This window comes from Rhipicephalus microplus, chromosome 8 (assembly GCF_043290135.1).
Source record: "Rhipicephalus microplus isolate Deutch F79 chromosome 8, USDA_Rmic, whole genome shotgun sequence".
Lineage (NCBI taxonomy): Eukaryota > Metazoa > Arthropoda > Arachnida > Ixodida > Ixodidae > Rhipicephalus > Rhipicephalus microplus.
The window spans coordinates 106,957,157-106,973,024 of NC_134707.1; the positions used below are offsets into that span (position 1 = coordinate 106,957,157).

At 46.9% G+C, this 15,868-nt stretch overlaps 1 protein-coding gene across 1 annotated transcript; it reads left to right on the plus strand.

Moving 5' to 3' along the window:
• Window positions 1-3,967: 3,967 nt before the first annotated feature.
• Window positions 3,968-15,815, plus strand: LOC142768344 (uncharacterized). Its single transcript, XM_075870316.1, has 2 exons — window positions 3,968-5,705; window positions 15,788-15,815. The coding sequence occupies exons 1-2, from the start codon at window positions 4,240-4,242 to the stop codon at window positions 15,813-15,815; spliced, it is 1,494 nt and encodes a 497-aa protein (XP_075726431.1). The 5' UTR covers window positions 3,968-4,239.
• The last annotated feature ends 53 nt before the right edge of the window (window positions 15,816-15,868 follow it).

Genomic DNA, 15,868 nt, shown 5'->3' on the forward strand with positions numbered 1-15,868 from the left:
CTGGCTATGGCTGCCAGACACCGCTTGTAGCAACATCATTCTCACCACAATCATTTGCCTCCTTGCTACATTCGTCTTTCGAAGCGGGTAAAATTCATTCATGTTCTTCACTCATGTTCACTTTTCTTAAGTAGGAATGCAGATTGAAGTGGTTAAAAAACCGTTTACGAAGCGTGAAACCCACGCACTAGAGTGATATTTTCTTTCATTTTCATTTATTCACTTATTTTTTCTATCAGCACTCGCGTTTTGTCACAGAGTGGCAGAAGCACGCTTGTCTAGTTGAACAGGGGAAATGCTTGCGAATTTTACCGGAAAATTGGCACTAAAATCAGATTTATTTTTCCGTTCGTGTGATTGAGTACTTGGCACCATTTTTTTCCATGTACAGCATCAAGACGCGGACGCCAAACAGGAGACAAAAAAACTGGCCCCGTATCTGCATGTTTCTGCAAATGTCGTCGAAAGACGATAGTCTTGCGTGTGGAGAAAGTGAAGAGAGAGAAATAAACGTTTATTTAGAAACAGTTTTCTGAGTGAATGCCGGTGTCACCCTTTATAAGGTGGGAGGGTTCCCTAGTCCAGGAACCCTCTGGCTTCGACTGCCTTCTTGGCCCTGGCGACGAGTTGTCGCTGGTCTTCCAGATCCTCGATAACGAGCTTGGCCTCCCATGTTGCCATTAGGTGGTGTTTGGTGTTCTGCGCAAGAAAATTGGTGAATGGTATTCCGGAGCCGCTGCGTTAGAGTGCCTCGAGCGTGCAGCGGAGGCGAACGAGCGCATCACGTCACGTCACACGTGAGACATGAGCACCATCTGACTGTTTTTTTTTTTTTGAAAAACAAAGCGCGCGGTCCTGAGACAGGCGTGTCTCAGAGGTGATAACGTGTAAAACGCAAGGCGATGGGTAGGTGCCACCACCGTGACGTCTTAGCAAAGCGTTGGAAACACTCGCTTCTTCGTGCAATCGTTGCATGGTCAGCGCAGCGTGATAAACGCTACGGTCCTTAGAAATTACTTGTCTATGCCTTTTCTAGTAAAAGACGCACATGCGGAATATATACGTGTTTTTATGGTGCCTCAGATATGCGCATTGTTTGCTTTTTAATTGACAATCGCACAATTATGAACGCTGCCCTATCGGAAAAAAACGAATGGTGGGCATGGTGGAAACCACTACCCACCATTATAGTGGATTAATGTTGTGGGTGAATGGTGGGAAACACCCACCATGGCGCATGGTGGGTATGGTGGGTGCTGCAGTGCCGGCAACACTTGAGCGCGAAATGACGTCAGAATCACCGTGACGAGCTGCCAGAAAAAAATAAAAAAGAGTTCTATAAAAACGGTATAAAAAAAACACCCGTCCCGTAAAAAAAAAAACAAGGTGCCACGGAGGATCGAACGTGCAACCTGCGGATTCCCATTCGAAGACGCTAACCACTGCGCCACACCAACATGACGGTGATTGCGTGTTAAATACTTAGTTAGCATACAAACTTAAGGTTCAACGAGTTATGTTTGTCGTGTACACAACATAGACAAGATCTACACCTGCTACTAAAAATTGCACATTTATTAAACACAAGCAACTGCGGCCTGTAACGATTGCCACTATGTTATTGGCACTAGTGCTATTTTTTTTTTTACAATTCACAACTTCAAGGGAAAAAATCCAAGTGGACTGGGGAGCAGCAACAGTTTACCGGCGGAGTCTGCCAAGTTTAATATCCGTTTCGCGCTCGTTCTAAAGGGCGACATCTGCTCACGCTTTATGACCCTTCTAGGCTCATTTCATAGATACGCCCACCTAATTTATTTGATTGAGTATTGGGATGCTTTTCGCGCAATGTAGAGGGCGGTCGCGCCAGCGCAATGCTGTAGCTCTTTCGCTAAAGCAACAACTACATAACGGCTTGCCCAAAACGAATGCAGTGTACCGGAAACATTACGCTATCATAATGGTTCACCAAGCACACGAATTGCCACGTATGAGTTCTCGTACAAAAGCTAGAGAAGTGCCGGCGAGTGCGACCGGCGGCTGTCGGTGAGAAGACACTTAATTACGTTCTCTGGGAGTGCTTTAATCGCGTCACATCGATGTTTGTTGCTTCTTGAGCGAACACGTACCATACACAATGAAAAATGCTTCATTTAGGTTAATTGATGCCATATGGCTGCGCTGTATTGTGATACTTAATCGTCGTAATCGTGTATTCTGAAACCCGGAAGCACGGATAACACAATTGTAGGGGCTCGGTCAGTAGGCCTAACCTTTAGCAAAAATCATGATGGTAGAACATGTAGTGTAGAGATCCCAGCTTGGTACACTATATAATTTGCCCGCCATCATAAGCCCACCCATCATCTGCTTACTGCTTCCCAGCATTATCGCGATGGTGGGCAGAGCTTCTTAGCTTGGTACACCATGTGGCCCACCATAACAAGCAGCACCCATCATCTGCTTAGTGCTTCCCAGCATTATCGCAATGGCGGGAAGAGTTTCTCAGCTTGGTACACCATGTAGCCCACCATAATAAGCACCACCCACCATATGCTTAGGGCTTCCCAGCATTATCGCAATGGTGGGCAGAGTGTCCCATTATTGCCCACTATCTAGCCTCTGCTTTCCACCATCATTTCCACTTTACCCATCATCTGTACGCCATACCACCCAGTATGTCCCGGCATAACCACCATATTTTCCACTACGTCCCACCATAGCCATCATATTTTCCACCATGCCCACTATTATTTCCACCATGCCCACTATTATTTCCACTACCGCCCACCATGTTTTCCAGTATCCACCATGGCAATTTTTCCAATAGGGTGATCCTTGAGCAATATTGGTGGGCACTAAGGATGGGGTCGGCCGTTCGAAGTATTTGCTGGTGCTGTGTAAAGTACCCGGTTTCCATTAGGGGTGAACAAACTGATAAAAAGACAGACAGACAGACCAAACCTTTGCGTCGAAGGTACCCAAAAAGGACTACCGTCTTTTAAAAAATCACAGCATATCCATGGAGTGCATGATGATGAGTGGGGCGAAACGTCAATGAGTCCGTCTACGCTTCCGTCCGTCCGTTAGTTCTTGCTTCCGTCAGCCTGTGCGTCTGTATGTGCGACCGTCAGTGCGTCCATCCGTCTGTCCATGCATTCGTTTGTGCGTCCGTCCATGCGACCGGGCGTCCATTCATCCGTCCGTCCGTCCATCCGTCTCTGCATCCATCCGTGCATTCGTCCGTGTGTTCGTCCGTGCGCCCATCCATGTGTCCGTCCCGGCGTTTGTTCATGTGTCCTTCTTTGCGTCCATCCATGCGTCCATCCATCTATAAGTCCTTCCGTCCGTCTGTCTATCCATGCGTCCGTCCGTGCGCCTGTCTGTTTGTTCATGCGTCCGTTCGTGCGTCGGTCTATCAGTTCGTCCATCTATTCAACACTACAAGTACCGCCATCTCACATATTTTCATCTTATATTGATCATATAGCAGTACCGCCATCCAGCTGACATACAAATGACTAAACGAGAGGTGGGATGGCTGGACTAAAGGAGTGCATGCACGCACTCTGTTACGGCCTGCGCTTCGTGTCTAGTTCCCACCTTTAACCGCCACTAGGTCATGGCATTGCAGCCACACCCTCACTAAACCTGTGTGTTTAGAAAAAGTGGTTAACGATTTACAGTACTTAGTACTCTACTATGATAGAGCAACGTCACTCTAAGAAAGGTTCGATTGCTCGCCTTGCTAAAGTCAAGGAGGTTACGCCCAGCGAGTTTATCATGGCAACCTTTTCTGGGGAGATAGTGCTCAGAGTGCGTACTTCTCTTAAAAGTTTTTTAAATGCCAAGCATTTCTTAGCGAGCTTCGGTGACTTTGAGCGTATCTATCTATCTATCTATCTATCTATCTATCTATCTATCTATCTATCTGTGGTGATAGCGCCCAGGTGCGTCAAGTGTCCGCGTTATCTGGCGCTGTCGCCCGCAATTGTAAAGTGTCGTTTGTACGTGACGTCATTGGTCACATGAGTGTCTGCTATATATGTATGCTGGTTGCATGGAATAAAGGTTGGACGTTATCTCGCGCCCATCGGAAGCGGCTCAGTCTCTTTCTCAGCTCCTGCGGCCGGCCCGGACGCGCATGCCCTTTCGCTAGGGCGCAACACGACATGGTGTCAGAAGTGGGATCCTTCTGATATTCGAGGGGCGTTGCACCTTTCTTCGTCAAGCGGCGCCATGTCAGAAGACAAAGAAGTCAAGCCAGTTCACGGCATGTTCGCGGTTCCAGCTCCGCCAGCGTTTGACTTCGACCGAACATCCGAATGGCCTTCCTGGATCCAACTATTCGACGACTACCGCTTTGCCTCTGGCTTAAATGAGCGAAGTGAAGAAGCGCAAGTCCGGACTCTACTCTACACAATGGGCAGGCAAGCGAGAGAGATCTTTTCGACCTTCACACTATCTGAACAACAGCAGAAGCAGTATGAAACCGTCAGAAAAAAGTTCGACGATCACTTCGTGGCCGCACGGAACCTCGTTTACGAGAGCGCATGTTTTCACCGACGCATACAACAACCAGGCGAGTCAGTCGACCAATTCGTCACCGCGTTGCACACACTGGCGGACCGGTGCGACTACAAGGAAAAGGAACGCATGATCCGCGACCGGTTTGTAGTCAGCCTCAGTGATGCCAAGCTCTCGGAGTCTCTGCAAATGGATGCAAATCTTACACTCGCCAGCGCTCTGGCAAAAGCTCGCTTGAAGGAGACCGTCCAACGACAGCAGCAACAGCTGCGAGAAACCAGCGACGAACCTTCGGCAGCGCCAGCCAGCAACCTGGATGCGGTCAACAAACAACGGCAGCCCCGAAAGAATTCTTCAGGACAGCGTTCCGGCACCTCGTCAAGGACCAGTGCACCGGTCACACAAGGTCAACGCACCAGACCACAGTCCTACCGACCTCTCACATACATTTCGTGCCCCAACTGCGGTCAAGGAGAGCACCCGAGGACCTCCTGCCCGGCACGAGCTGCGAAATGCAACTACTGCGGTTGTTCCGGACATTTTGCAGTGGTGTGTCGGAAAAAGTCTGCAGGCGAGCGAAAGAAGGTACCGATTTCTTCTCTCCATATGGAAAAAGGGGCATATTTCTTAGGCGCGGTAAATGGGGAGCACTCCAATTCTCGGTATGCTCAAGTTATCATTAACGGCACTCCGGTGTTCGCTAAACTTGACTCGGGTGCAGAAGTGTCCGTTGTACCCTCCACATTTCCGGGATTGCCTACCAAATTAGACAAGTGCGACATAACCTTAACAGGCCCTGCGAATGAGCCACTGCATGTTCTCGGAAAATTTCTTGCCACTATACAGTGGAGACAACGCATTGTCCGACAAACTGTGTACGTAGTCTCGCCTTTACGCTCGATACTTTTGGGTCTCCCAGCGCTCGAAGCCCTTGAGCTGATCAAGTTCGCTGACTCGGTCAGTAGCGCAACAGCCATCGAAGCTTCCTACCCTCAGCTTTTCGGTAGTCTGGGAGCTATGCAAGGGGAATACAATATCAGACTGAAGCCGAACTCGGTACCCTTTGCTATTTCGGTTGCGCGTCGCATTGCCTTACCCCTGCGGGACCGAGTGAAGCAGGAGCTCGAGCGTATGGAGCGAGATGACGTAATCCGTAAAGTAGACGAACCAACAGAATGGTGCGCAGGTATTGTACCAGTACTCAAACCTTCTGGAGACGTTCGTATTTGCGTTGACTTGACGCAACTAAATAAAAGTGTACTTCGCGAGCGCTATGTTATGCCAACGGTTGAAGATAGCCTTGGTCTGTTAAGTGGGGCATCGGTTTTTTCGAAGCTGGACGCTAATTCTGGATTTTATCAGATCAAGTTGTCGCCGGAAAGCCAATTGTTAACTACCTTCATTACGCCATTTGGGCGATACTGTTTTCAGAGGCTACCGTTTGGAATAACGTCAGCACCTGAGTTTTTTCAAAAGAAAATGTCGCAGACTCTGCAAGGAATCCCAGGCGTGGTAAACGTGATGGATGATGTGCTCATTTATGGCTGCAACAAAGCTCAACATGATGAGCGTCTGCGTCTTACTTTAGACTGTCTCATGAGTGCTGATGTTACGCTAAACAAAGAAAAGTGTTGTTTTGGAGTAACCGAGATAAAGTTTCTTGGTTGTGTTCTAAGTCGAGATGGAATCAGGCCGGACCCTGAAAAGTTCCGGGCCATCAAAGAACTGCCGACGTCAAATAACGTGTCTGACGTTCGACGGCTGCTCGGTATGACTAATCATCTGGCAAGATTCATACCAGATTTGGCTTCAAAAACGGCGCCGTTACGTCACTTGCTTTTGAAGAGTTCTGAATGGACGTGGGGACCAGCCCAAGAGCAAGCGCTGTCATACGTTAAAGACGTTATCGGTTCGGCGCGCGTCATGGCTAACTATGATGCAAAGTACCCTACGATTCTTTCCGCCGATGCGTCGTCATTCGGTTTGGGGGCGGTACTGATGCAAGTTCAACCAAACAACGAAAAACGACCCGTTGCCTTTGCATCACGATCGTTGACGCCTGCCGAAACCAGATATTCCCAGATTGAAAAAAAAGCACTAGCAATGACGTGGGCGGCAGAACGATTCGAAGGGTACATCAAAGGTCTTGAAATTGTGTGTGAAACCGACCACAAACCTCTTGTAACCTTGCTGGGAAGATCTCCTTTAGATGTTTTACCACCTCGCATTCAGCGTTTTCGCATGAGGCTCATGCGGTTCAGCTATGAAGTTGTGCATGTCCCGGGCAAGAGCTTAGTTACTGCAGATGTGTTGTCGAGGGCCCCGATTCGGGGAAAAGAAACTGATGATGCACTGTCTATTAGTGACGTCAGCACGCACGTTTCAGGATGCTTGTCAAACGCGGTCGAGGCCAGCCTCTTCGAAAGAGTGAAAGCAGAACGAGCCGCTGACGAAGTTTGTCAAGCACTCGTAAAATTCAGCCGGAAAGGGTGGCCAAAATTTTCATCTCTTCCGATGGTCTTGCGTCCATATTGGCAGGAAAGAGCCACGCTTACAGTTGCTGAAGGCGTGCTACTTAAAGGTATGAGGTTGGTCATTCCTCGAAAATTGCGCGCAGAGGTCTTGATACGCTTGCACGAGAGTCACCTGGGAATCGAAATATGCAGAGCTCGAGCCAAAGAGTCGGTATGGTGGCCAGGGTTGAGTTATCAGCTGAAAGCTTTGGTCACCGATTGCCGCGTATGCGCCGAGCACAGACACCAAAAGCCAGAACCAATGATCCCTACAACCACTCCACAGCGTCCTTGGCAAAAACTAGGAGCTGATCTCTTCCATGTTCAAGGAAAATGGTATTTGGTAGTCGTAGATTATTTTTCTAGGTACCCAGAGATTGCTTTGTTATCATCTACAACGAGTGCCACTGTCATTACGCACCTTAAAAGTTTCTTTGCAAGACATGGCATACCAGAAGTTGTTATGTCTGATAACGGAGCGCAATTTGTGTCGCAGGAATACAAGTTGTTCGCTCGCAACTACGGGTTTCGCGCTGTGACGTCTAGCCCAAGGTACCCCCAGGCAAATGGTGAAGTAGAGAGGATGGTCCAGACAATCAAAGGTCTCATTACAAAAGCGAAGGACCCATATCTTTCTCTCCTAGTGTACAGGGACACTCCGGGGCCACTTGGGAAAAGCCCTGCAGAACTTCTAATGGGCAGGCGGCTACGCACAACGGTGCCTGTCCATCCCACAAGCCTTCTGCCTCAGACGGTGAACCTGAGAGAGTTCAGAAGCCACGATACGACCGCCCGACAGCGGCAGCGTAGGAACTTCAACCTTCGTCATAGGGCTACTTTGTTGCGAGCACTCGAACCGGGCGCGGAAGTCTGGGTGACGGACTGCAAAGCAAAAGCGCGAGTCTTGCGACTTGCTGAGCGGCCGAGGTCGTATGTGGTTAGAACTTCCACTGGTGTAGTTCTAGAAAGAAACAGGAAATCCTTGGTGCGCTTTGTTTCACAGCCAAAAGAAGGTGAGGATGAGGCAGATAGCGATGATTTTCCTCAGGCAGATGATAGTCGGGTAGAAACGGAACAGAATTCTAATCGCGTACAGACAGCATGGCGCCTGACGATCTATCTAGCCCTTCCTTGCCGGGAACTGACCTTCCTGAATACCAAACGCGATCTGGTCGTCTTGTTCGACGGCCGGACCGCTACGGGTTCAGTAATTGACTGTATTGTTCTTGCGCATTTTTTTCTTTTATGCAAAGTGTTCTTTCGCTGGCAGTGCTGCGAAGTTTGTTGCAACTGTCAGCGTATTGTTAAAGAAGGGGAGATGTGGTGATAGCGCCCAGGCGCGTCAAGTGTCCGCGTTATCTGGCGCTGTCGCCCGCAATTGTAAAGTGTCGTTTGTACGTGACGTCATTGGTCACATGAGTGTCTGCTATATATGTATGCTGGTTGCATGGAATAAAGGTTGGACGTTATCTCGCGCCCATCGGAAGCGGCTCAGTCTCTTTCTCAGCTCCTGCGGCCGGCCCGGACGCGCATGCCCTTTCGCTAGGGCGCAACACGACACTATCTATCTATCTATCTATCTATCTATCTATCTATCTATCTATCTATCTATCTATCTATCTATCTATCTAGCCGCTTACGACTTTTAGCTCTCGTGGCCGTTTCGATAACGGTATCGACACCAAACTTGGCATGCCATAACATGACTGTATGAAGAGTATGATTAGCTAGTCATAACATGAATATCATGATATGTATATCATGGATTATATGATTTACATTTCATGGTCTTGCTGCTCTTGCGGCGGTTTCGTTCACATGATATGTTGCAAACATGGCATGGAATCATATTACTGCATAGCAAATATAAGTGACAGACCCTAACGTCGAAATCAAGACATGCATGTCATGATTTTCATGTTATGGTGCGCTCGCGACCGTTTCGGTATCTTCGCATCTACCAAATTTGGTATTACGGGATGTGAATGAATGATGAAGGTATGTGACTGGTGCCAACATGATAGTCATCAGTGCAGGTGCATGTCATGTAACAACCTCACTACATGCAACGCTGATGATGCGCTCGCGCCCGTTTCGCCAGCGTCCCAAAACATCAAGTTTGGTATTACGGGACGTAAATGGATTACGAAGGTATTTGTCTGGTGCAAGCATGATAATCATCAATGCAGGTGCATGACATGTAACAACATGACTACATGCCACGCTCATGATGCGCTCGCGGCCGTTTCACTAGCGTCACATATACCGAGTTTCGTATTACGGGAAGCGAATGGATGACGAGTCTACGAGACTGGTGGAAACATGATAATGATGAGATGCGTGTCATGTAACAATATGACTACATTATACGCTCATGATGCGTTCGTGGCCGTTTCGGTAGCTTCACATGTATCAAACTTGGTATTACGTTACGCGAACGGACGACATGGGTAAAAGACACGTCGACACATGATAATTATGACATGCGTGTCATTTAACAACATGACTACATGCCACACTCATGAAGCACTGCAGCCGTTTCGTAAGCTTCACGTATGCCAAGTTTAGTATTACGTCACGTGAATGGATGACGAAGATATGTGACTAGTGCAAACATGATATTCATGAGATGCGTGTCATGTAACATGACTACATGCCACACTCAAGGCGCCAATGAAGTTCGACATGACCCGACACGCGTGCGCGCCGGCGTTCGTTTCGTCGCCTCACGCCGGCTATGCCACGCCAGGCGCCGATCTGCCTGCCGTATACTTACAGGCGCACGCCATGTTGCGTTGCTTTGACGCATGCGCGTTTGAGCGCGCCCGGCGTCCCTCCATCACGGAAAGAGGCAGACGCAGCGCTGTCTGGGTAGAGCTGGGTGGCGTCATGGGCGCGGGTGCCTGTTGCCGCCGGGCCGCGCCGACGGACGCTGGTCGCGCCGGTCGCGCCTGGCGTCAATTTTGCTATTGCAGCGTCGCTTCGCCCAGCGTGCGCGCTTGTCAACGTTAGGTTGGAGAATATTGAGCCCGTCGTGATGCGCTCGTGGCCGTTTCGCTAGCTCCACGTGTACCAAATTTGGTGTTACGAGACGACAATGGATGAAGAAGGTAAATTACTGGTGCAAGCATGATAATCATGACACGCGTGCCATGTAAGAACAAGACAACAAAACACCCTCATGATACGTTCGCGGCCGTTTCCTTAGCTCCACATATAAGAAATTTATATCACGTGATGTGAATAGATACGAAAGGAAATGACGCGTCCAAGCATGATAATCATGATATGCGTGTCATGTAAAACATGACATGCTACTCTCATAGCGCGCTTGTGGCTGTTTCGCTAGCTGTACATATACCAAATTTAGTTTCAAATGATGTGAATAGATGTCGAAAATAAGTGACACGTGCAAATATGATAATTATGACTTGTAAGTCATGTACGGCATGTTTACCACTGCCTCGTAACGTTGTGCTGATTTTAAAGTGGCATAGACTTTCCTCATTCGTGCTTCGCATATCATCGGTGCCGACTTTACGTGGGGTCTGCCAATTTTTTTTTTAATGAGAATGAAACTCAAGGCAAAATTTATTGGAGATTACGTCACGGATACTCGTCTCTGTAAGCTATTTCATAAAAAACAACTATCTTTTTTATTTATTGTTAATGTCCACAGGTTCCCTCCTCAATTCAAAAGGGTGCGCGCGTGTCAATTCCTCTAGTACAGCCTTGGAGGTAGCTACCTACTACTACTACTACTACTACTACTACTACTACTACTACGACAACGACGACGACTAATACTGCTATTACACTCATCGAAACCGCACGAACCACGGCTTTGAGAGCTCACAACGCCCCCCTCCCTTCCCTCCCTAAAAAAAAAGAAGACGGCGTACTGGATTGCCCGGCTATACAAAAGAGAAGCAGCAAAGACTCCAGCAGAAACACTCTTATTCGTAACATATAAACAGCATTTTATAATCAGTGACCACATTTCATTAATTCTGGTAACCAGTATAAATTATGCAGCTGAAACCTCACATCAAAACTCTTAGAAATGACCTGTATATCACGTACGGGAAAGACCCGCTTTTGACCGGTAACGTCGTGATGAGGTTGCTGATATTGCCTAAACAAACCTGGAGCTCCGCTCTTGCAAGTTGCGAGAGAGACCACCGGACAATGTGGAGGACAGAGTCTCCACCCAAGACGTTCGCCAAATGTGATGAAGTTTATTGAGGTTATGAGGTCGTAGCGAAGGAAGGCCGTATACGAGAGTGCGAAGCTGGCGAAGACAGCACAGGTTGTCGCTACACCAAAGCACGGGTCTGTTTTCGTCATTTTGCGGGTGAATACTCATTGGTGCATGGAGCTTTTCCGAAGGATAAGACGCGGCTGGATATTTTCAGATTTTCACTTCGAAAGCTGTTATGAGATCACAATTTGGATCACGCGCAATTGTCTGCCGCCGCCACCACCGCCGCCACCGGTGTCCAAAACGACATCGCACGAAATTAGAAAAATAACCTAGCACCAATGACACGATGGGGCTTGAACCCGCTTCCGCTGAGTTCCAGCCTAGTATTCTACCAATGAGCCACACCAGTTTTTTTTTCTTTATTACCGGTTTTGCACTAGGGACACACATCCATATAAGTCACTGTAAACAATAACATACATAACAGAAGCGATGACAAATCAGTCGCGCAACTATTAGTAGTTACAGTGCTAAAATTCCTTCAGGTTGACCAGGGGTTCAAACCTGGAGAGCCATTCAGGAACAAATTCTTGTTGTTTGAGTATATCAATGTATTGACCAATGCTTTCGCGGAAAAGGACGCGCGCCGGACGCCTGTCAGGGTCACAGTAGTAACCGGCCATTCTTGCCCGCCATAAACAATGGAGGCCAAGCAGCGTTATAAGATCAAAAAGCAGTCCCTCCTATTTTTATACTGTTAAAAACTTAATATCCAGTGATTGTAAGGGAAGTTCTTTTGTAGCGTTCTCTGTAAAACATATCAAAAGTAAACCCGTTCCCAACAATGCAAAAAAAAAACGTGATCTATTGTCTCTGGCTTTCGGCAGATCAAACAGTTCAAACTCCATGACATATAAACTCCTCTATCTTCTAAAAAAAGTCTTAGCCGGTAGCGTACCGGAGTGTAATTTAAAGAAAAAGCTTTTTGCTCTAGACTGAATTAGCATTTTATTAACACGCTTGAGACCATAATTGCCTTCTCCCCCGCTATTGATTAACCTATACATAGGAACTGGAGAAATCATGTCCCATATGTCTTTGTGCAATTTCTTTCGCCCGACCGAAAAAAGGTATTCATTCCAAACCGTACTGACAAGAACCGGACGCTATCCGAAACTTCCTTAAAGAAACCTCGCGTAGCTCCGGGCATGCTTGCGGTGCTAATCACAAAGTTAGGCAGAACACGACAAAGGCGTAACTGGCATACCGTTGCTTGGGACTAGCTGGCAAACTTGCATTAGGCAGGTTTGATGTTGCGAAAGCAATTGCGTTAATATGACTTTTGAAGCGTTTTGAAACAGCTAAGAACTAACCTGTCGTCACACAATGTGAATAGCTTAACGAGTGGGTCGTCCAATGATCCAACCCATTACAAAACTTTAACTTGGTCTACTCTTACTATGGCGCATACCCGCGTCAGGTATATTTCCTCATCGTCGTCAGTCACTGCATGAACAATTGGCACAGAATTCCTTGCAAGTGTTTGGCGTATATACCACGCTTCTCAGAAAAATGACAAAATATAGCATAGTGAATGGCGGCCTTCTAACCTAAAGTTTTTATTATTATTGCCATAGTGGTCATCAAGCAAGTGTAATTGCAGCGGTTACGAAATGAGTGTTTAGAAAATACTTTGAAAGGCCGCTCTTCTAGCTTTCGCTGTGACTGTGCTGCGCCTTCAGCGCAGGCCTGGTGTTTGTTTTCAGGTAACGTGAGAACACAGGCCATCAACATACCTTTTCTTATCCCTTTTAAGGTAATTTCTTCTTTTCACTAGTCATGAAACAGCACTACATATAGACGATCGACGTAACAACTATTATACTGACAATCCAAGATAGGTTCCAAAACTAAAGATTTGGATAAAATTGTATCTTAGTTCACATTTCACTTCGAGGGGTGGACACAGTGCAATACGTAACAGGACCCAGTGGGACTTACTCCATTGCATTGGTTTCAGCATTGCAACGTTTTAGCGTATCGCATCAATTGCAATGCATTGCTTAGCGCTGCCTTTATTGCAACAGCAACTACACCAAGGAACTGTGTTGAATCATCCTTCAGAAGTTCAGGAGCAAGTTTTAGGCCAAGGCCTCTTATCTCAAGGGGCACTCCAACACTTTTGAAGCCCCTAATTTTCGTATGTGTTTTGCGTAGACCATGGGCCGGGGATAATTTTAGCCTAGGTTCAAGCACCGATATCAAATCATTTAGTATTTTAATCGTGCAATAAAGTCGCCTCATTGCTGCCGACCGCGTCGGCGCACAGTGGCCTTCACTAGAACTACGCGGGCGAAAATGACGACGATGAGCGCAGCCTATCACAGGACTCGTAAAGCTTCGCTCTGAAGCAAAAAAGACCTGCTCAAGTTCTGACAAGTCGGGGAGGCTCATTTCTAGCAGCCTCACCCAGTTGTTCGACCGCGTAAATAAAACAGCGTGCTCAGGCAGCACGTTGCCTGTTTCTATAACAACAGCGTCATAAACAGATTTGACTGAACCGGCAACAATTGTCTACGAGCTTCCTCTACGTAAGAGCTTTCAGCCCATGTCATTGGAGGACCCCTGCAACGTTACAGCAGAGAGTGAAATGTGGTCATGTCAACCCGCGATATTCTAGTTGAGGGAACGATATTTTTTCATTTAGATGTTTCTGAATTGAATAACTTTGTACTGCTTGCCGCTATCACTGCCATTTTTGTCGCACTAATTTGTCCGTGCGTCAGTATATGCAGTCCACGAGTAAAAAATGGGGGTGGAAAAGTGTTAGAGGTCGCCTTTAGCTCTAAATTGCACAGGATTTAGGTGTCATTGACGTCACTAGCATCATCGTCGAATAAAAAAATGTAATCCTCGACACAGCGAAAAACTTTGGTATTAGGACATTATACAATATCCAGCACGCCTTAACTTTGATCGAAAAGATACCGCTGAGGACACAAGTAACTGTAGACCCTATGGATACTCCAGCCTTTTGACCACATAAGACATTATTGTAAGACATAAATAAAGACTTTAAATAAATAAAGATTGGAGATTAAAGAAAAAACAATGACTTAGTTGAGATGCCATTGCCAATTATGAAGGCATGTTCATTCATTGTCAATATTGATACATTCCGTAGCCGCTACAAACAGAAGATCATATGGTAGGGAATACAAAAGATGATTCACGCTGACACTTAACACACGAACATTATCAAGATTGACACTGTGCAGGGCCGAGGCGCATAAGGAATTGATCTGGAGACTGCTACATACTCTCCCATAGAAGACTACCAAGTGCTCTAAATCGTTAACCAATTTTTCTAAACACAGAAAGCGTTGGCAGCAAATGCTTTCATAGTGTGGCTGAACTTTCCAGCACGTGGGACGGCTTTCAGCTACACGAGACAAACGCGTATACAGCGTATATAGTACAGTACCAAGTACTGTAAATTGTTAACCACTTCTTCTAAACACACAGGGAGTGTTTGTTGTGCGACATACCGAGGCCGAGAAATCACAAAGTATCTGTTGGGAATTACCGTCGTTTCTTTGGATTGGCAGACGAGACGGGACCGGCGGCTGAGCGGCCGCCACTCTATACTATACGTAAGTGGTATCTCTGCATTTTTTGCAAAATAACTTACCAGACTTTGATCTAATGGATATGTCACCCACTCAAATATGTGAATGTAGTGCTGCAAAACATATAAACGATGATCAGCGCAAGAAATGCCGCAAAAGTCAACGCTGATTCATGAAAACCACGACCCTACCCACTGAAGCCCCGAGACTTCACTTGGTTAAGAGAATGGCAGGCGTTGCCAACGGCCGACCGCCTTGCGGCGTGGAGTGTGGCGCCCTGTAGCTCATGTCCGCGATGTGGCCGGACGGAAACTCTAAATCTTGTACTTCACGAATGTCCTGTGGCACGTATTTTCTGGTGTTTGATGACCAGCATGTGGTAGTGGTTAGAAGATGAGAAAAGGCACCTAACTTCTGCGACCCGATCGGGAGCACGGCGCAGTGCCTGCCAACATGTTTCAAGTCAGCATGCTGCAATAGCAGTCGCGGCACAGAGACATTTTTGTTGAGCTGATAATGTGTATTGGTGCTTATGTATTGTAGAAGTGGAGGTGACTGGCATGCCTGCGGAGACGCCTTCAGACGGCTATGTTTCCTCTGCAACATCGCTCAAGAATCATGATGTTAACATATCGGAACGAACAGTTATTCATTCTGGGGGAGGAAGCTTTCCTCCAGCGGGGGTCAACACGATTTATTCTTCTCAGAATGAACACCGTGTCCATTCCTTGACTTCATTGCTGAGAAGATAGGCTAGTACTGTGTTTGTGATTTCACTGAATCTGCATTTAGTATTGTATAAGTATTTGTTTATTCTTGTACGCATTTTTTAAAACATTGTTTTTGTACCTTTTCAAGAATATTACGTAATACTACTCATAGTTTTTTATGCACGTTTGAAATTCTGTTTACAGGTACAAAGAGTTCCTGCTGTGCATTTGAATGTATGTTAAGATATATTAGCAATGTCTTCGGAACGAAAAATGTAACACTTA

Coding starts and splice junctions, on each gene's coding strand:
- LOC142768344 (XM_075870316.1), top strand. CDS start 4,240: ATGTCAGAAGACAAAGAAGTCAAGCCAGTTCACGGCATGTTCGCGGTT. Junction 5,706..15,787: donor GTAGACGAACCAACAGAATG/GTGCGCAGGTAT, acceptor TTCTGTTTACAG/GTACAAAGAGTTCCTGCTGT.